This window comes from Oncorhynchus tshawytscha, linkage group LG01 (assembly GCF_018296145.1).
Source record: "Oncorhynchus tshawytscha isolate Ot180627B linkage group LG01, Otsh_v2.0, whole genome shotgun sequence".
Lineage (NCBI taxonomy): Eukaryota > Metazoa > Chordata > Actinopteri > Salmoniformes > Salmonidae > Oncorhynchus > Oncorhynchus tshawytscha.
The window spans coordinates 6561668-6576881 of NC_056429.1; the positions used below are offsets into that span (position 1 = coordinate 6561668).

Sequence of the window (15214 nt, forward strand, 5' to 3'; positions counted from 1 at the left end):
GAGGCCACGTTTCGGTGCAGAATTTGAACAGAGTCGCGGACGGCAAAACGACGCTTGGACACAGATAGCAACCTTTCATTTGTTGTAATTGTGTTAAAAGAGACGTATTTAGTTAAGGTAACACGTTTTTTTTTTTTTTTTAAATCCCCGGTGGAACGTAACCATGAGGAGAAGGTTAGTCCCCCAAAATTGTGTGTGTGGGTTGCTGTGTTTGGATGATGTCCTTGACTGTTGTTAACGTTAGCTAGCTAACTAATATTGAGAGCTAGCATAGCATAGCATAGCATAGCATACTAAACAACGTTACATAAAGGAATGCTGGCACACAGTACTTCAATAGCTAACGTTATCCCGTCGGTAATAACTAGCATTAGTTACGCTACAGTTACTACTGTAGTACCTAACTAGTTAACTTTATCTGGCAGGCTAAATTGGGCTACACGGCTAACTAACCGTTTGGTAATCGCCTTAACTTGATATTAAAATGATAAGCTGCCATAACTAGCCAGCTAACGTTACTGTAAAGTATGTAAAGATGAGCTAACGTTAGCTAAACATATGTTTTTAAATACAATGGATAGTTTAACTATATGGACTGTTTTGGCAACTCAATTAACGTAGTTGACTAACCTGTTTAGCCTGCCAAGAGGAATGTCAATCAACCAGCTACCGATCAGACAAAATGTCCATGACAACTTGGCTACAGTAGCTACGTGTCACCTGACACGTCGAGAACCTGCTCAGTTACTCTGATGATCAACAACAAGCACTGCAATGCACACAAAATAATATATGGAGAGTGTGAACCTAAATCTGTACTCTTTCCTATAGTTGCAGGCTGCAGCATTCATAACACATTTATGTGACATGCTTTCACCTGCTTAAAATGTTCCTCTACAGTGAAGTCCACGCTGCAGAATCTGTGGCATGTCTGAATCGAGCCCTGCACCAGTTGAAGGACATCTGGGAAGAAATAGGCATTCCAGAGGACCAGCGACTACAGAGGACGGATGTAGTCAAGAAACATATCAAAGTGAGTTTGGGGTTCTTTCCAAAAGATGATTAAGGTAGTTTGCTAGCCTGCTACAAGATCTGTTTGTGCTGCCTTGTGGCTTACTAAACTCCCTTGGTCATTGCCATGCATTGTTGTGACAATGACCATAGTAGTTGACATATGGCAAGACAGCACAAAATTAGCTGGTGCCAGGCTGGTAAATTCACTTATTAACCAATGGAGTGTATTTTGACCTGTGTGTGTTCTATTCTACTAGGGCTTGCTGGACATGATGATCGCAGAGGAGGACAGTTTAAGGAAGAGATTGATGAGCAGCATAGAGTCCTGTCGCAAAGAGCTGGATGTTCTGTGCACTGAGCTTCAACTATCCCCCTTTGAGGTCCACTTCTCTCTTGACTTGAGTTAAGCGTATTCCTTCTAGCTACTAGTGGAGCAATGAGCCTAAGGAGTGCATCTCCAGATTTTTGTATTTTGAGGTAACAAACTCGTGAAAAATATGAATTTTTCTGTCTTTAGAATCCAAGTTGGTACACGCAATATTGTTACAGTAAAGATATTTTACTTGTATCTTTTGCTATGAGACCTGGATTTTTTAAAACTATAGAAATGAAGGATTCTAGCTTTATTACCTCAAATATTTTTCATTGTGCTCCTGAATTACTTTGTGTGTGCCTACATCTTCCAAATTAGGCTCATATGTGCTCCTCGTAGAAAAAGGTCAGTGTAGAGCCATGTGTTACTTCATTATCCTAATGTTACTTCATTATCCTAATGTTTCAGCTTGTTAATGTTCCTTTCAACCCGTCTCGATGTGTCTATAGGAGGACGAGGGGAGGACGATGCTGCAGCTGGAGAAGGACATTCGGTCACGGCTGGAGGTGATGATGAAACAGAAGAGTCAGAGGGTTAAAGACCTGAAGACTCTGTACAAGCAGGACCGGGAACTGTGTGACATCATGTGTTCAGTTCCCTTCTGTATCGACATGGACTCTGTCCCATCCCTGGAACAGCTGGACAGCTACCACTCCTACCTGAATGATCTCACTAAAGAGAAGGTACGTCTGCATCATCCTTCATGGTATTCATACATGTCCATTTGGGGGGGGCTTTTTTTCTTGGTCAGTTTGTGGTTAGCCGAAGGTAGCCTAGTGGTTAATGGCGTTGGGCCAGTAGCCGAACTGTCAATGTTTTGAATCACCGAGCTGACTAGGTTAAAAATCTGTCTGTGTCCTTGAGCAAGGCACTTAACCATAATTGCTCATGTAACTCGCTCTGGATAAGAACGTCTGCTAAATGACAAAAATATAAAAGTAAAATGAACTATTTATGGCCTTAAGAATAGTATGATGTACAATAGACATAGGAAAGAGGGCCTGTCACTTAAGCACAGCAAACCCAATATACACAGATTTCTTTTAGATTAATTTGAGAATTGCAGCGCTGTATGTTTGAAGAGGCATGAAGTGATACAATTCGGATTCATATTTAATAGTGCTGAGCGATTAACCAACATTTCTGTAATTTTTTGGTTTTTAACTTATGGCTGGGGGCAGTATTGAGTAGTTTGGATGAATAAGGTGCCCAGAGTAAACTGCCTGCTACTCAGTCCCAGTTGCTAATATTTGCATATTTTTAGTATATTTGGATAGAAAACACTCTGACGTTTCTAAAATTGTTTGAATGATGTCTGTGAGTATAACAGAACTCGTATGGCAGGCAAAAATCTGAGAAAAAAATCCAACCAGGAAGTGGGAAATCTGAGGTTAGTTGTTTTTCAACTCATTCCCTATTGAAGATACAGTGGGATATTGGTCATGTTGCACTTCCTAAGGCTAACCACTAGATGTCAACAGTCTTTAGAAACTTGTTTGAGGCTTCTACTGTAAAGGAGGGGCTCATACGGACTCTGAGTTAGTGGTCTGGCAGAGTGCTACAAGCTTGTGATTAATTCTCTCTCTTTCTGATTTTTGTGACTCTTCTCTTTGGCTGGAAAAATGGCTGTGTTTTTCTGTGACTTGGCTCTGACCTAACATAATCGTTTGGTGCTTTCGTCGTAAAGATGACTTGAAATCGGACACTGTGGTGGGATTAACAAGAAGGGTATCTTTAAAATGATGTGAAATACTTCTATATTTGAGGAATTTTAATTATGGGATTTTTGATTTTGGCGCCCTGCACTTTCACTGGCTTGTCATATCGATCCCGTTAGCGGGATCTCAGCCCTAAGAAGTTTTAAACAACAAATTGACTGACATGGGTTCAATTATTTTAATTCCATTTCGTTATTTTTTTTCTATGAGCTTAGTTTTTCTGGGTTGGCATGGTTACAAATGGTCTGCGGTTGTGAGGCCGGTTGGACATACTGCCAAATTCTCGAAAACGACTTTAGAGGAGGCTTATGGTAGAGAAATTAACATTACATTCTCTGGCAACAGCTCTGGTGGACATTCCTGCAGTCATCATGCCAATTGCACGCTCCCTCAAAACTTTAGACATCTGTGGCATTGTGTTGTGTGACAAAACTGAACATGTTAAGTGGCCTTTTATTGTCCCCCAGCACAAGGTGCACCTGTGTAATGATCATGTTGTTCAGCTTCTTCATGTGCCACACCTGTCAGGTGGATGGATTATCTTGGCAAAGGAGAAATGCTCACTAACAGGAATGTAAATACATTTGAGAGAAATAAGCTTTTTGTGTGTATGGAAAATTTCTGTGATCTTTTATTTTCAGTTCTTGAAACACGTTACCAACACTTTAAATGTTGCATTTTACATGTTCATTCTGACAATCTTTGTGTAAGTTGAGATTTATGCTCTTCATTGTATGTTCCAGGATCGTCGCCACGGTGAGTTTGTGGGTATCAAGCGTCAGATTATTGTGTGTATGGAGGAGCTGGACCAGCTGCCAGACACCAGCTTTGAGAGGGACGTGGTGTGTGAGGATGAAGAGGCCTTCTGTCTGTCCAGCGACAACATCACAGCTCTCCAACTGCTGCTGGGACAGGTGAGACCTGGGCATACAGCCCTTTTCATGTACATTCACCATTTTCTGTTATTTTCTGTCAGAATGCTTCATTTATTTAAAGATGTGCCATATTGATTACAATGGCGCAGAAGAAGAGGCTGATGTTCCACATGTCCCCAACCTATTGTGTTTTTTTGTTGTTTTTTGTTGTGTTGTTAATAACTTATTTTGTGCATAATGTTGCCGCTACCGTTTCTTATGACCAAAAATAACTTCTGGACATCAGGACTGCGATTTACTCATCACTGGCAGAATCCTTTTTTTTTCCTTTAACGAGTCCGACGTGAACGATATACTGCTTTCTCGGGAACAGGCCCAAATCCCCGTGATTTGCGTGAAGAGGAGGCGGAGAAAAGGGGGCCAGAGGGTGGGCTGCCTTTGGAGAATTTGTAGGCGATCGAATAAACCCCCACTTCCTTCCATTCTGCTAGCAAACATGCAATCTTTGGAGAATAAAATCAATGAACTACGAGGCAGATTAAACTACCAACTGGACATTCAAAACTGTAATATCTTATGCTTCACGGAGTCGTGCCTGAATGACGACACTATCAACATACAGCTGGCTGGTTATACGCTGTACCGGCAGGACAGAACAGCGGCGTTTGGTAAGACGGGGGGATCCTCAACACGGACCCCTCGGGGGTGCGTTCTCAGTCCCCTCCTGTATTCCCTGTTCACTCATGACTGGACGGACCAAAAAAAGCCGATACCGATTTATTTTTATATATTTGTAATAATGACAATTACAACAATACTGAATGAACACTTATTTTAACTTAATATAATACATCAAAATCAATTTAGCCTCAAATAAATAATGAAGTTTGGTTGAAATAATGCAAAAACAGTGTTGGAGAAGAAAGTAAAAGTGCAATATGTGCCATGTAAGAAAGCTAACGTTTCAGTTCCTTGCTCAGAACATGAGAACAGATGAAAGCTGGTGGTTCCTTTTAACATGAGACTTCAATATTCCCAGGTAAGAAGTTTTAGGTTGTAGTTATTATAGAACTATTTCTCTCTATACGATTTTTATTTCATATACCTTTGACTATTGGATGTTCTTATAGGCACTTTAGTATTGCCGGTGTAACAGTATAGCTTCCATCCCTCTCCTCGCTCCTACCTGGACTCGAACCAGGAACACATCGACAACAGCCACCCTCAAAGCAGCGTTACCCATTCAGAGCAAGGGGAACAACTACTCCAAGTCTCAGAGCGAGTGACGTTTGAAACGCTATTAGCGCGCACCCCGCTAACTAGCTAGCCATTTCACATCGGTTACACCAGCCTAATCTCGGGAGTTGATAAGCTTGAAGTTATAAACAGCTCAATGCTTGAAGCATTGCGAAGAGCTGCTGGCAAAACGCACAAAAGTGCTGTTTGGATGAATGCTTACAAGCCTGCTGGTGCCTACCACTGCTCAGTCAAATCATAGACTTAGTTATAACATAATAACACACAGAAACACGAGCCTTAGTTTCTGGATTCAACCACATTAATGACCTATCATCTCGAAAACAGGACTTTTATTATTTCAGTGAAATATGGAACCGTTCTGTATTTTATCTAACGGGTGGCATCCATCAGTCTAAATATTCCTGTTACATTGCACAACCTTCAATGTTATGTCATAATTACGTAAAATGCTGGCAAATTAGTTCGTAAAGAGCCAGGCGGCCCAGACTGTTGCATATACCCTGACTCTGCGTGCAATGAACGCAAGAGAAGTGACACAATTTCACCTGGTTAATATTGGCTGCTAACCTTTTTTTAGCTAAATATGCAGGTTTAAAAATATATACTTGTGTGTATTGATTTTAAGAAAGGCATTGATGTTTATGGTTAGGTACACATGGGAGCAACGACAGTCCTTTTTCGCGAATGCGCACCGCATCGATTATATGCAACGCGGGACACGCTAGATAAACTAGTAATATCATCAACCATGTGTAGTAATAACTAGTGATTATGATTGATTGTTTTTTATACGATAAGTTTAATGCTAGCTAGCAACTTACCTTGGCTTCTTACTGCATTCACGTAACAGCCAGGCTCCTCGTGAGGCAGATGGTTAGTGTTGGACTAGTTAACCGTAAGGTTGCAAGATTGAATCCCCGAGCTGACACGGTAAACATCTGTCGTTCTGCCCCTGAACAAGGCAGTTAACCCACTGTTCCTTGGCCTTCATTGAAAATAAGAATGTGTTCTTAACTGACTTGTCTAGTTAAATAAAGGTGTAAAAAAAAACGCCCAAATCGGCATCCAAAAATACCGATTTCCGATTGTTACGAAAACTTGAAACCGGCCATTCCGATTAATCTGTCGACCTCTACTACAGAGGGTAGTGCGAACGGCCCAGTACATCACTGGGGCCAAGCGTCCTGCCATTCGGGACATCTATACCAGGCGGTGTCAGAGGAAGGCCCTAAAAATTGTCCGACTCCAGCCGGCCTACTCATAGACTTTTCTCTCTGCTACAACATGGCAAGTGGTACCGGATCGCCAAGAGGCTTCTAAACAGCTTCTACCCCCCCCAAGCCATAAGACTCCTGAACATCTAATCAAATGGCTAAACAGACTATTTTCTCCCCCCCCCCTCTTTTACACCTCTGCTACTCTCTGTTATCATCTATGCATAGTCCCTTAATAACTCTACCTACATGTACATATTACCTCAACTAACCGGTGCTCCCGCACATTGACTCTGTACCAGTACCCCCCTGTGTATAGTCTCGCTATTGTTATTTTACTTGTTACTTTTATTTCTTATTCTTATCCATATATTTTTTAACTGCATTGTTGTTTAGGGACTCGTAAGTAAGCATTTCACTGTAAGGTCTACACTTGTGACTAATAAAATGTGATATTGTAAGAGCAATTTCTGACTCTTTTTTTAGGCTTGCGTTTTAGTTTAAACTTTCTCTTGGGATGGTTTCACTCTTGTTGGGTGGTATTTGATACATCTACATAACGATCAGATAAATGTTTACAAATGTAACACAGAAGCCCATCTGTCCATCAAAACAAAACTTTAAATGATTTACCTTTATTTACCTAGGCAAGTCAGTTAAGAACAAATTCTTATTTTCAATGACGGCCTAGGAACAGTGGGTTAACTGCCCGTTCAGGCGCAGAACGACAGAGTTGTACCTTGTCAGTTTGGGGGTTTGAACTTGCAACCTTCCGATAACTAGTCCAACGCTCTAACCACTAGGCTACCCTGCCGCCCCTGACCATACTTATTGTTGTGTTATTCTCAGCTGGAGGATCGCAAGACGGAGAACGAGCTAGTGTGTAGCTCCTACCGCGCTAAGATCCAGGAGCTGTGGGAGAGGCTGCAGGTGCCCCAGGAGGAGAGAGATGGCATGTCAGAACACATGGTCCAGTCCAGGACGAAGAACATGGATGCTGTGAGTTTAACATTTAAGGTTGAATTCCTGGACTGGACCATGTGTTCTGACATACATTTTAAGGTTGAATTCCTGGACTGGACCATGTGTTCTGACATACATTTTAAGGTTGAATTCCTAGACTGGACCATGTGTTCTGACATACATTTTAAGGTTGAATTCCTAGACTGGACCATGTGTTCTGACATACATTTTAAGGTTGAATTCCTAGACTGGACCATGTGTTCTGACATACATTTTAAGGTTGAATTCCTGGACTGGACCATGTGTTCTGACATACATTTTAAGGTTGAATTCCTGGACTGGACCATGTGTTCTGACATACATTTTAAGGTTGAATGCCTGGACTGGACCATGTGTTCTGACATACATTTTAAGGTTGAATTCCTGGACTGGACCATGTGTTCTGGACCATTTTAAGTTGAATTCCTGGACTGGACCATGTTTCTGACATACATTTTAAGGTTGAATGCCTGGACTGGATGTGTTCTGACTGGTTGAATGCCTGGACTGGACCATGTGTTCTGACATACATTTTAAGGTTGAATGCCTGGACTGGACCATGTGTTCTGACCATTTTAAGTTGTTGGACTGGACCATGTGTTCTGACATTTTTAAGGTTGAATGCCTGGACTGGACCATGTGTTCTGACCATTTTAAGTTGAATGCCTGGACTGGACCATGTGTTCTGACATACATTTTAAGGTTGAATTCCTGGACTGGACCATGTGTTCTGACATACATTTTAAGGTTGAATTCCTGGACTGGACCATGTGTTCTGACATACATTTTAAGGTTGCAAAATTATTTGGTGAATTTCCCAAAATTCTAAATTTTGGTTGGGGGGGGGGGTGGATTCTGGTTTTCCTGCTTATTCCCTCCTGATTCCAGGAATCTTCTCACCAGGATTTCTGGGAAACTAGGGAATTATGGGGAAGTTACTGGAATTTTGCAACCCTACATAATTCTTGTTTGGTGGGTCTTGTAAAGTGGAAACAAAGTGGAGGAACCTCCAGCACTATGCTATACCTATCCAGACCCTTATTACAATTTTTTTTAAATTTTTTTTTTACATTTTGCATTTGCAAGGACTGCCTTTCAGAATGCCTATGACAAACCCTAGGTCCAACTTTATTTACCATGAGTAATGAATATGTTGGGAAATCTTACTCACCTGAGTGAATGTTCTGAATTGAATGAATCAGTAAGTTTTATATCCCCGCTCCCCAGTTACAAGCTGAGTGCCGGCGTCTGGAGCAGCTGAAGGTCAAGAACATGAGCAATGTGGTGGAAGCCATCAGGGCCGAGGTGGCTCTGCTCTGGGAGAGGTGTTTCTACAGCCTGGAGCAGAGACAAGCCTTCACACCCTACTATGGTGGTCAGTTGTTGTTTGTAAATACAGTATCGTAGTATGTCTTTTGATTGGAATGTACTACTGGGTTTCTCATGAAACCTGGTCCCTGTTATGAATGTAATGTCCCGGGTGGTGTTCATTTGGTACATCGCAGAGAAACGTTTTGCAAATGAATATGGTGTTTCTTATTAGACAATAGTCCAGGTCGTCCCCGCCTTGTTTGTCAGTTGTCTTCCATTTTGGTGACCAATGAACACAACCCTGGTTGTCCGACTGAGATTGATAAATAACACACTGATATTTTATTCCCTCAGACGACTACACTGAGGAGATGCTGAACCTACACCAGGAGGAGCTGCTGAGTCTGAAGAAGCACTACGAGGACCACAGGGAGCTGTTTGAAGGAGTAGCCAGGTGGCAAGACAGCTGGACTCTGTTCCTACAACTGGAGGTGAGCACTTTTTTTAGTGAGGAATATGATTTCAAATCTTTAATCTCAGTCTGTTTTGTGTATATTGTGTCCGTGACATCACCTTCCATCTGACTCACGAGTTTCGGGTGCGTTTCTCAAGTGACTGTATTTGTCAAGATCATGGTTGAATTCTCCACAGAAAAAGGCAACGGATCCTTCTAGATTTAACAACCGAGGAGGGAACCTTCTTAAAGAGGAGAAGCAGAGGGCCGAGCTGCAGAAAAGCCTGCCGAAGGTGAGGCTAAGTAGTGTTCTTCAGATTGTCATGTTAATTGGTTATATCTCTACCCACAGGCTCTTTGACCTGAATAGCTGGCCTGTTTTTCTTTGTGTTCTATATTTCTGTGTTTTTTTTGTTTTTTTGTGACACCTCAGGGGCCATTAAAGAGGGGCACATTAACTTGAAACATGTTCTCTCGTGTGTTCCAGTTGGAGAAGAGCCTGAAGACCCAGATAGACCTCTGGGAGGAGGAGCAGTACAGAGAGTTCCTGGTTAATGGACAACGGTTCCTCCAGTATGTACAGGAGCAGTGGGAACTACTGCGTCTGGAGAAGGAGAGAGAGAAGAATGAGAGAGTAAGATGGGACAAAACGGCCCTGTTTCAATGCTTTTAGATGGGACAAAACGGACCCGGTTTTAGATGGGACAAAACGGACCCGGTTTTAGATGGGACAAAACGGACCCGGTTTTAGATGGGACAAAACGGACCCGGTTTTAGATGGGACAAAACGGACCCGGTTTGGGCGCTTTTAAATGTGTTTCCTTCCTCCCTTTGAGGCAAGCACTGATCTCACTTGATTAGATTGACTTCAGTCTCATCAATGTCTGTCTCCTCAACACAGCTTACCCCAATCATGTCATAATCAGATCAGTGATTTATTCTAGGAAGGAGGGGGGGGGGGTTGCGATGACAAACACACACATCTTAACTACGGACTATTTCCAGTGTTTCCTAGTAAAGAGTGAATCTGGTTCCCATGAGAAATACTGACTGTGATCTGTGAAACAAACAGCAACTGAAGAAGAACCAGCAGATAGAACAAGACATGCTGTATGGTACTGCTCAACGAACCCCCTCCAAAAGACGCCTTGCAGAGACCCCTACGCCTGGCAAAGCAAGAAAGGTAAACTAGTTGATTTGACACCAATGGGGTTGTTTTTGTGATAAAATTAAAGATAGTGTTGGGGGGGGTGCTGTGGGATTAATTCAAGATAATTTTTGAAGAAGTAGGGTTTCAGATGTTTTTGGAAGATGGGAAGAGACTGCTGTCCTAGCTTCAGGGGGAAGCTGGTTACACTATTGGGGTGACAAGACAGAGAAGCGCTTGGACTGGGCTGACTGGCCTCACGTAGGGATGGGTGGGAGGGCAAAGAGACCATTGATTGGCTTGGGATGTTGGGTTTGAGCAGAGCCTAACGGTAGTGAGGGGCAGTTCCTCCTCAACAACCATAATGTCTAGTCTGGGTTAAAAAAAACACGACCCGGAATGGCTAGTCTGGGTTAAAAAAAACACGACCCGGAATGGCTAGTCTGGGTTAAAAAAAAACACGACCCGGAATGGCTAGTCTGGGTTAAAAAAAACACGACCCGGAATGGCTAGTCTGGGTTAAAAAAAACAAAAAAAAAAAAACAAGACCGGGAATGGCTAGTCTGGGTTTAAAAAAAACACGACCCGGGGTTAATGGCTAGTCTGGGTTTTTAAAAAACACGACCCGGAATGGCTAGTCTGGGGTTTAAAAAAACGGAATGGCTAGTCTGGGGTTTAAAAAACACGACCCGGAATGGCTAGTCTGGGTTAAAAAAAAAACACGACCCGGAATGGCTAGTCTGGGTTAAAAAATACACGACCTGGAATGGCTAGTCTGGGTTAAAAAAAACACGACCCGGAATGGCTAGTCTGGGTTAAAAGTGAGCAATGTGTGAATTGTTGTTTTCTCCTTTCCCCAGCTGAATGCCACTAGCAGTATCTCCAGTTCTACTCCTAACAGCACCTTCCGCTCTGCCTTCGGCGGAACCATGTGCCAGTCGCCGGTCCTCAGACCACCTATGTCTGCCAGCAAGGTTAGTACACACACACACACACACACACACACACACACACACACAGAGTCCCCAGTCCTCAGACCAGACTGTCAGCATGGTTAGTACACAGAGACTCATAGCATGCTTAAAACGAGTAACAGACCCTATTATACCCGTCTACTTCACATGAAGTGTTAGAGAACACTAACACCCCCCACCCCCTAGATTCCTCTGAGGACCCCTGGTCGTGTTGGAAGAACCCCCCACACAGTGGAACGCAACAAGGAGAACGTCTCCCATCTGAACGGCACGGCGCTGAGAACCCCTGCCTCGCGCTGTAACATCACCGTTAACTCTGTGGCCAGCACCTATTCGGAATTTTCGGTAATTTCCCTAGGTCATCACCTACCGGCCAATCATAAACCCAGCAACACACAATCCAGTCAGAGATACGTTTCTATGTATGTCTGTACAGTGAGAGAATTGCACCAGTCTTATACACTTAAAGGAAAGATTCACACATTTTTCGATGTTATATTGTTTTTGTGCAATCGATTTACCTGGGTATCGGCGTTCAAGCAGGTAGAAATCCATCCTGTATTAACGTACCACAGTGATAGTCTCTCTCTACACAGGAAGTTAATAGGAAGTCTCTCTCTCTACACAGGAAGTTAATAGGAAGTCTCTCTCTCTACACTGGAAGTTAATAGGAAGTCTCTCTCTCTACACAGGAAGTTAATAGGAAGTCTCTCTCTCTACACTGGAAGTTAATAGGAAGTCTCTCTCTCACTACACTGGAAGTTAATAGGAAGTCTCTCTCTCTCTCTCTCTACACAGGAAGTTAATAGGAAGTCTCTCTCTCACTACACAGGAAGTTAATAGGAATACAACGTTTAGATCATTAAAACGTCTATCATACATGTCAGATTTCAATACTGGCTGATGTCATAACTAGGGAAGATGTCTTCTCTCCAATAAGACAATCATATTTTTTTTGCTATATTCTTTAATCGGGCTCCCGAGTGGTGCAGCTGTCGAATGTAATGCATCTCAGAGGTGTCACCACAGTCCCTGGTTCGAATCCAGGCTGTATCACATCCGGCCGTGATTGGGAGTCCCATAGGGCGGCTGCACAATTGGCCCAGCATTGCCGGGGTAGGCCGTCATTGTAAATAAGAATTTGGTTCTTAACTGACTTGCCTAGATAAATAAACATTTGACACTAAATTAGAGGAATATGTGGTTTTAGGTGAATTTTTCCTTTAAGTGAAAGCAAGCTGTCATGAATAGACAGTCAGAGGAAATCTAACTCTACATTCTATTTTAGAAGGATTTTGTCAACATTGAATCCACCACCATTACCAGGTCTGTATGAATGGACATTTTTACTTAACACCGAGTGAGGCTCACCATGCTAAGTTGCTAACCAAGGTTGCATGCAGAGTGCAACCGAGAGCCTGGTCCGGTTCGGTTGGCCTAACCATCTTGTGAGGAACAATATTCACATTGAAGATCAAACGTACACTGTTGAACTGGGCTGTGTTGCTGGGTTTTCATATTGACTTTTATCACAAGGTTTTTGGTTAAACTATTGTCACCTAGCCATGTTATTCTGTGTCTTCTCTCTCTCTTCACATTTATAATAACCTTCTGGGTTGTTTTTTTTTGCACACTGCACGTGAAGTTAAAGGGATGTTCCACTCACCTTCTCCAAGACAGATTTTCCTTCCTGTGTTTTGTCCTCATGTAACGTACAGGACCCAGTATGTACCACATGTAAGTTTTTGTATTAGTAACTTTTTATTCTCCTCCTCCAGCGAGATCTCTCAAAAGCTTCCAAATCTAAGGTCAAGACAGGACATCTGAACTCTACTGGCACTCGTCTCTGAGCTGAAGGATCAGACAGAACCACACCTGACCCTGAATCATCTGACTGAATTTCACGGTTTCTGTCCGGGTCCATTTCTGCATGTCCAGATGAAGGGAATCTGTTAACACCTACTGAATGTAACTGCAATAAGAACAGGAACTTGCACCCCTCTCTGAGTCTCTCAGCTCAAATGTTCTTCTAGCACTGGTGAGGTTTCACTTGTCGTCATTTCTGAGGGCTCTGAACGACTACCGTGATCCTCCATCTCTGAACGACTACCGTGATCCTCCATCTCTGAACGACTACCGTGATCCTCCATCTCTGAACGACTACCGTGATCCTCCATCTCTGAACGACTACCGTGATCCTCCATCTCTGAACGACTACCGTGATCCTCCATCTCTGAACGACTACCGTGATCCTCCATCTCTGAACGACTACCGTGATCCTCCATCTCTGAACGACTACCGTGTGATCCTCCATCTCTGAACGACTACCGTGATCCTCCATCTCTGAACGACTACCGTGATCCTCCATCTCTGAACGACTACCGTGATCCTCCATCTCTGAACGACTACCGTGATCCTCCATCTCTGAACGACTACCGTGATCCTCCATCTCCTCCATCTCTGAACGACTACCGTGATCCTGAATCCTCCTTCTCTGAACGACGATCCTCCATCTACCGTGATCCTCCATCTCTGAACGACTACCGATCCTCCATCTCTCTGATCCTCCATCCTGAATCCTCCATCTCTGAACGACTACCGTGATCCTCCATCTCTGAACGACTACCGTGATCCTCCTCCATCTCTGAACTGAATCTCGACTACCGTGATCCTCCATCTCTGAACGACTACCGTGATCCTCCATCTCTGAACGACTACCGTGATCCTGAATCCTCCATTCTCTGAACTACTACCGTGATCCTGAATCCTCCATCTCTGAACTACTACCGTGATCCTCCATCTCTGAACGACTACCGTGATCCTGAATCTCTGAACGACTGCCGTGATCCTCCATCTCTGAACGACTACCGTGATCCTGAATCCTCCATCTCTGAACGACTACCGTGATCCTGAATCCTCCATCTCTGAACTACTACCGTGATCCTGAATCCTCCATCTCTGAACGACTACCGTGATCCTCCATCTCTGAACGACTACCGTGATCCTGAATCCTCCATCTCTGAACGACTACCGTGATCCTCCATCTCTGAACGACTACCGTGATCCTCCATCTCTGAACTACTACCGTGATCCTCCATCTCTGAACTACTACCGTGATCCTCCATCTCTGAACGACTACCGTGATCCTCCATCTCTCTGAGGGCTCTGAACTACTACCGTGATCCTGAATCCTCCATCTCTGAACGACTACCGTGATCCTCCATCTCTCTGAGGGCTCTGAACTATACTTTCTGGCCTCAGGTCTTTCCAGTTTATATTGTCTGTGTCCCATTTCTACATGGAGATGTCAACACCTACTGAATGTCCATCTGAACTACTCATTTGTCTGAACTATTTGTGATCCTGAATTCCATTCTTCTCCATCTCTCTGATTTTTCTGGCCTCAGGTCTTTCCAGTTTATATTGTCTGTGTCCCATTTCTACATGGAGATGTCAACACCTACTGAATGTACTGAACTCATTTGTCCGAAGATTTGTATTATATTCATTCTTCTCGATTTTTAAGCTTCTCTGATCTATGAGCTGAATGAAACGTTGGGAGGACTTGCTAGACCTATGGAAAAACAGTTTTCATTCAACTTTTAACATCCTCTATATAACACCAATTTTTCTTTTTTTTTTTAATCATCCATGTTGGTAGTAGAGTACATTTGTGTACTTCTTATGGGGGCTTGTAGCAAATGATGATCATTCTGTCATATAAACATTGGCTTTACACTACATTTTCAGTCACCTTTTCGATTTGGGGGGGTGTGTGTGTACCACTGTGACATCGCAAAGGCATACTCCTTGACTGTTGGTGATTTGCAAACCGTAATTAAATATTTCCAAATGAGCATCCATTTCTGTTG

At 43.1% G+C, this 15214-nt stretch overlaps 1 protein-coding gene and 1 long non-coding RNA gene across 4 annotated transcripts; both read left to right on the forward strand.

Annotated features, from left to right (window-relative positions):
* Positions 1–13794, forward strand: LOC112264038 (protein regulator of cytokinesis 1). Of its 3 annotated transcripts, XM_024440675.2 has the most exons (15): positions 1–174; positions 901–1033; positions 1272–1394; positions 1837–2070; positions 3849–4019; positions 7304–7453; positions 8684–8831; positions 9122–9258; positions 9419–9514; positions 9709–9855; positions 10294–10404; positions 11229–11342; positions 11529–11687; positions 12631–12668; positions 13121–13794. In XM_024440675.2, the coding sequence occupies exons 1-15, from the start codon at positions 164–166 to the stop codon at positions 13167–13169; spliced, it is 1821 nt and encodes a 606-aa protein (XP_024296443.2). In that variant the 5' UTR covers positions 1–163; the 3' UTR covers positions 13170–13794. The 3 variants fall into 3 exon arrangements, with proteins under 3 accessions (XP_024296443.2, XP_024296491.2, XP_024296541.2); XM_024440723.2 differs by lacking the exon at positions 12631–12668 and having other exon boundaries at positions 3–174; XM_024440773.2 differs by lacking the exons at positions 1–174; positions 901–1033 and having other exon boundaries at positions 1278–1416.
* Positions 13795–14005: 211 nt separating this feature from the next.
* On the forward strand, positions 14006–15199 carry LOC121846664. The gene is made up of 2 exons (XR_006083580.1): positions 14006–14603; positions 14750–15199. It is a non-coding gene; the product is annotated as an uncharacterized LOC121846664 (long non-coding RNA).
* The last annotated feature ends 15 nt before the right edge of the window (positions 15200–15214 follow it).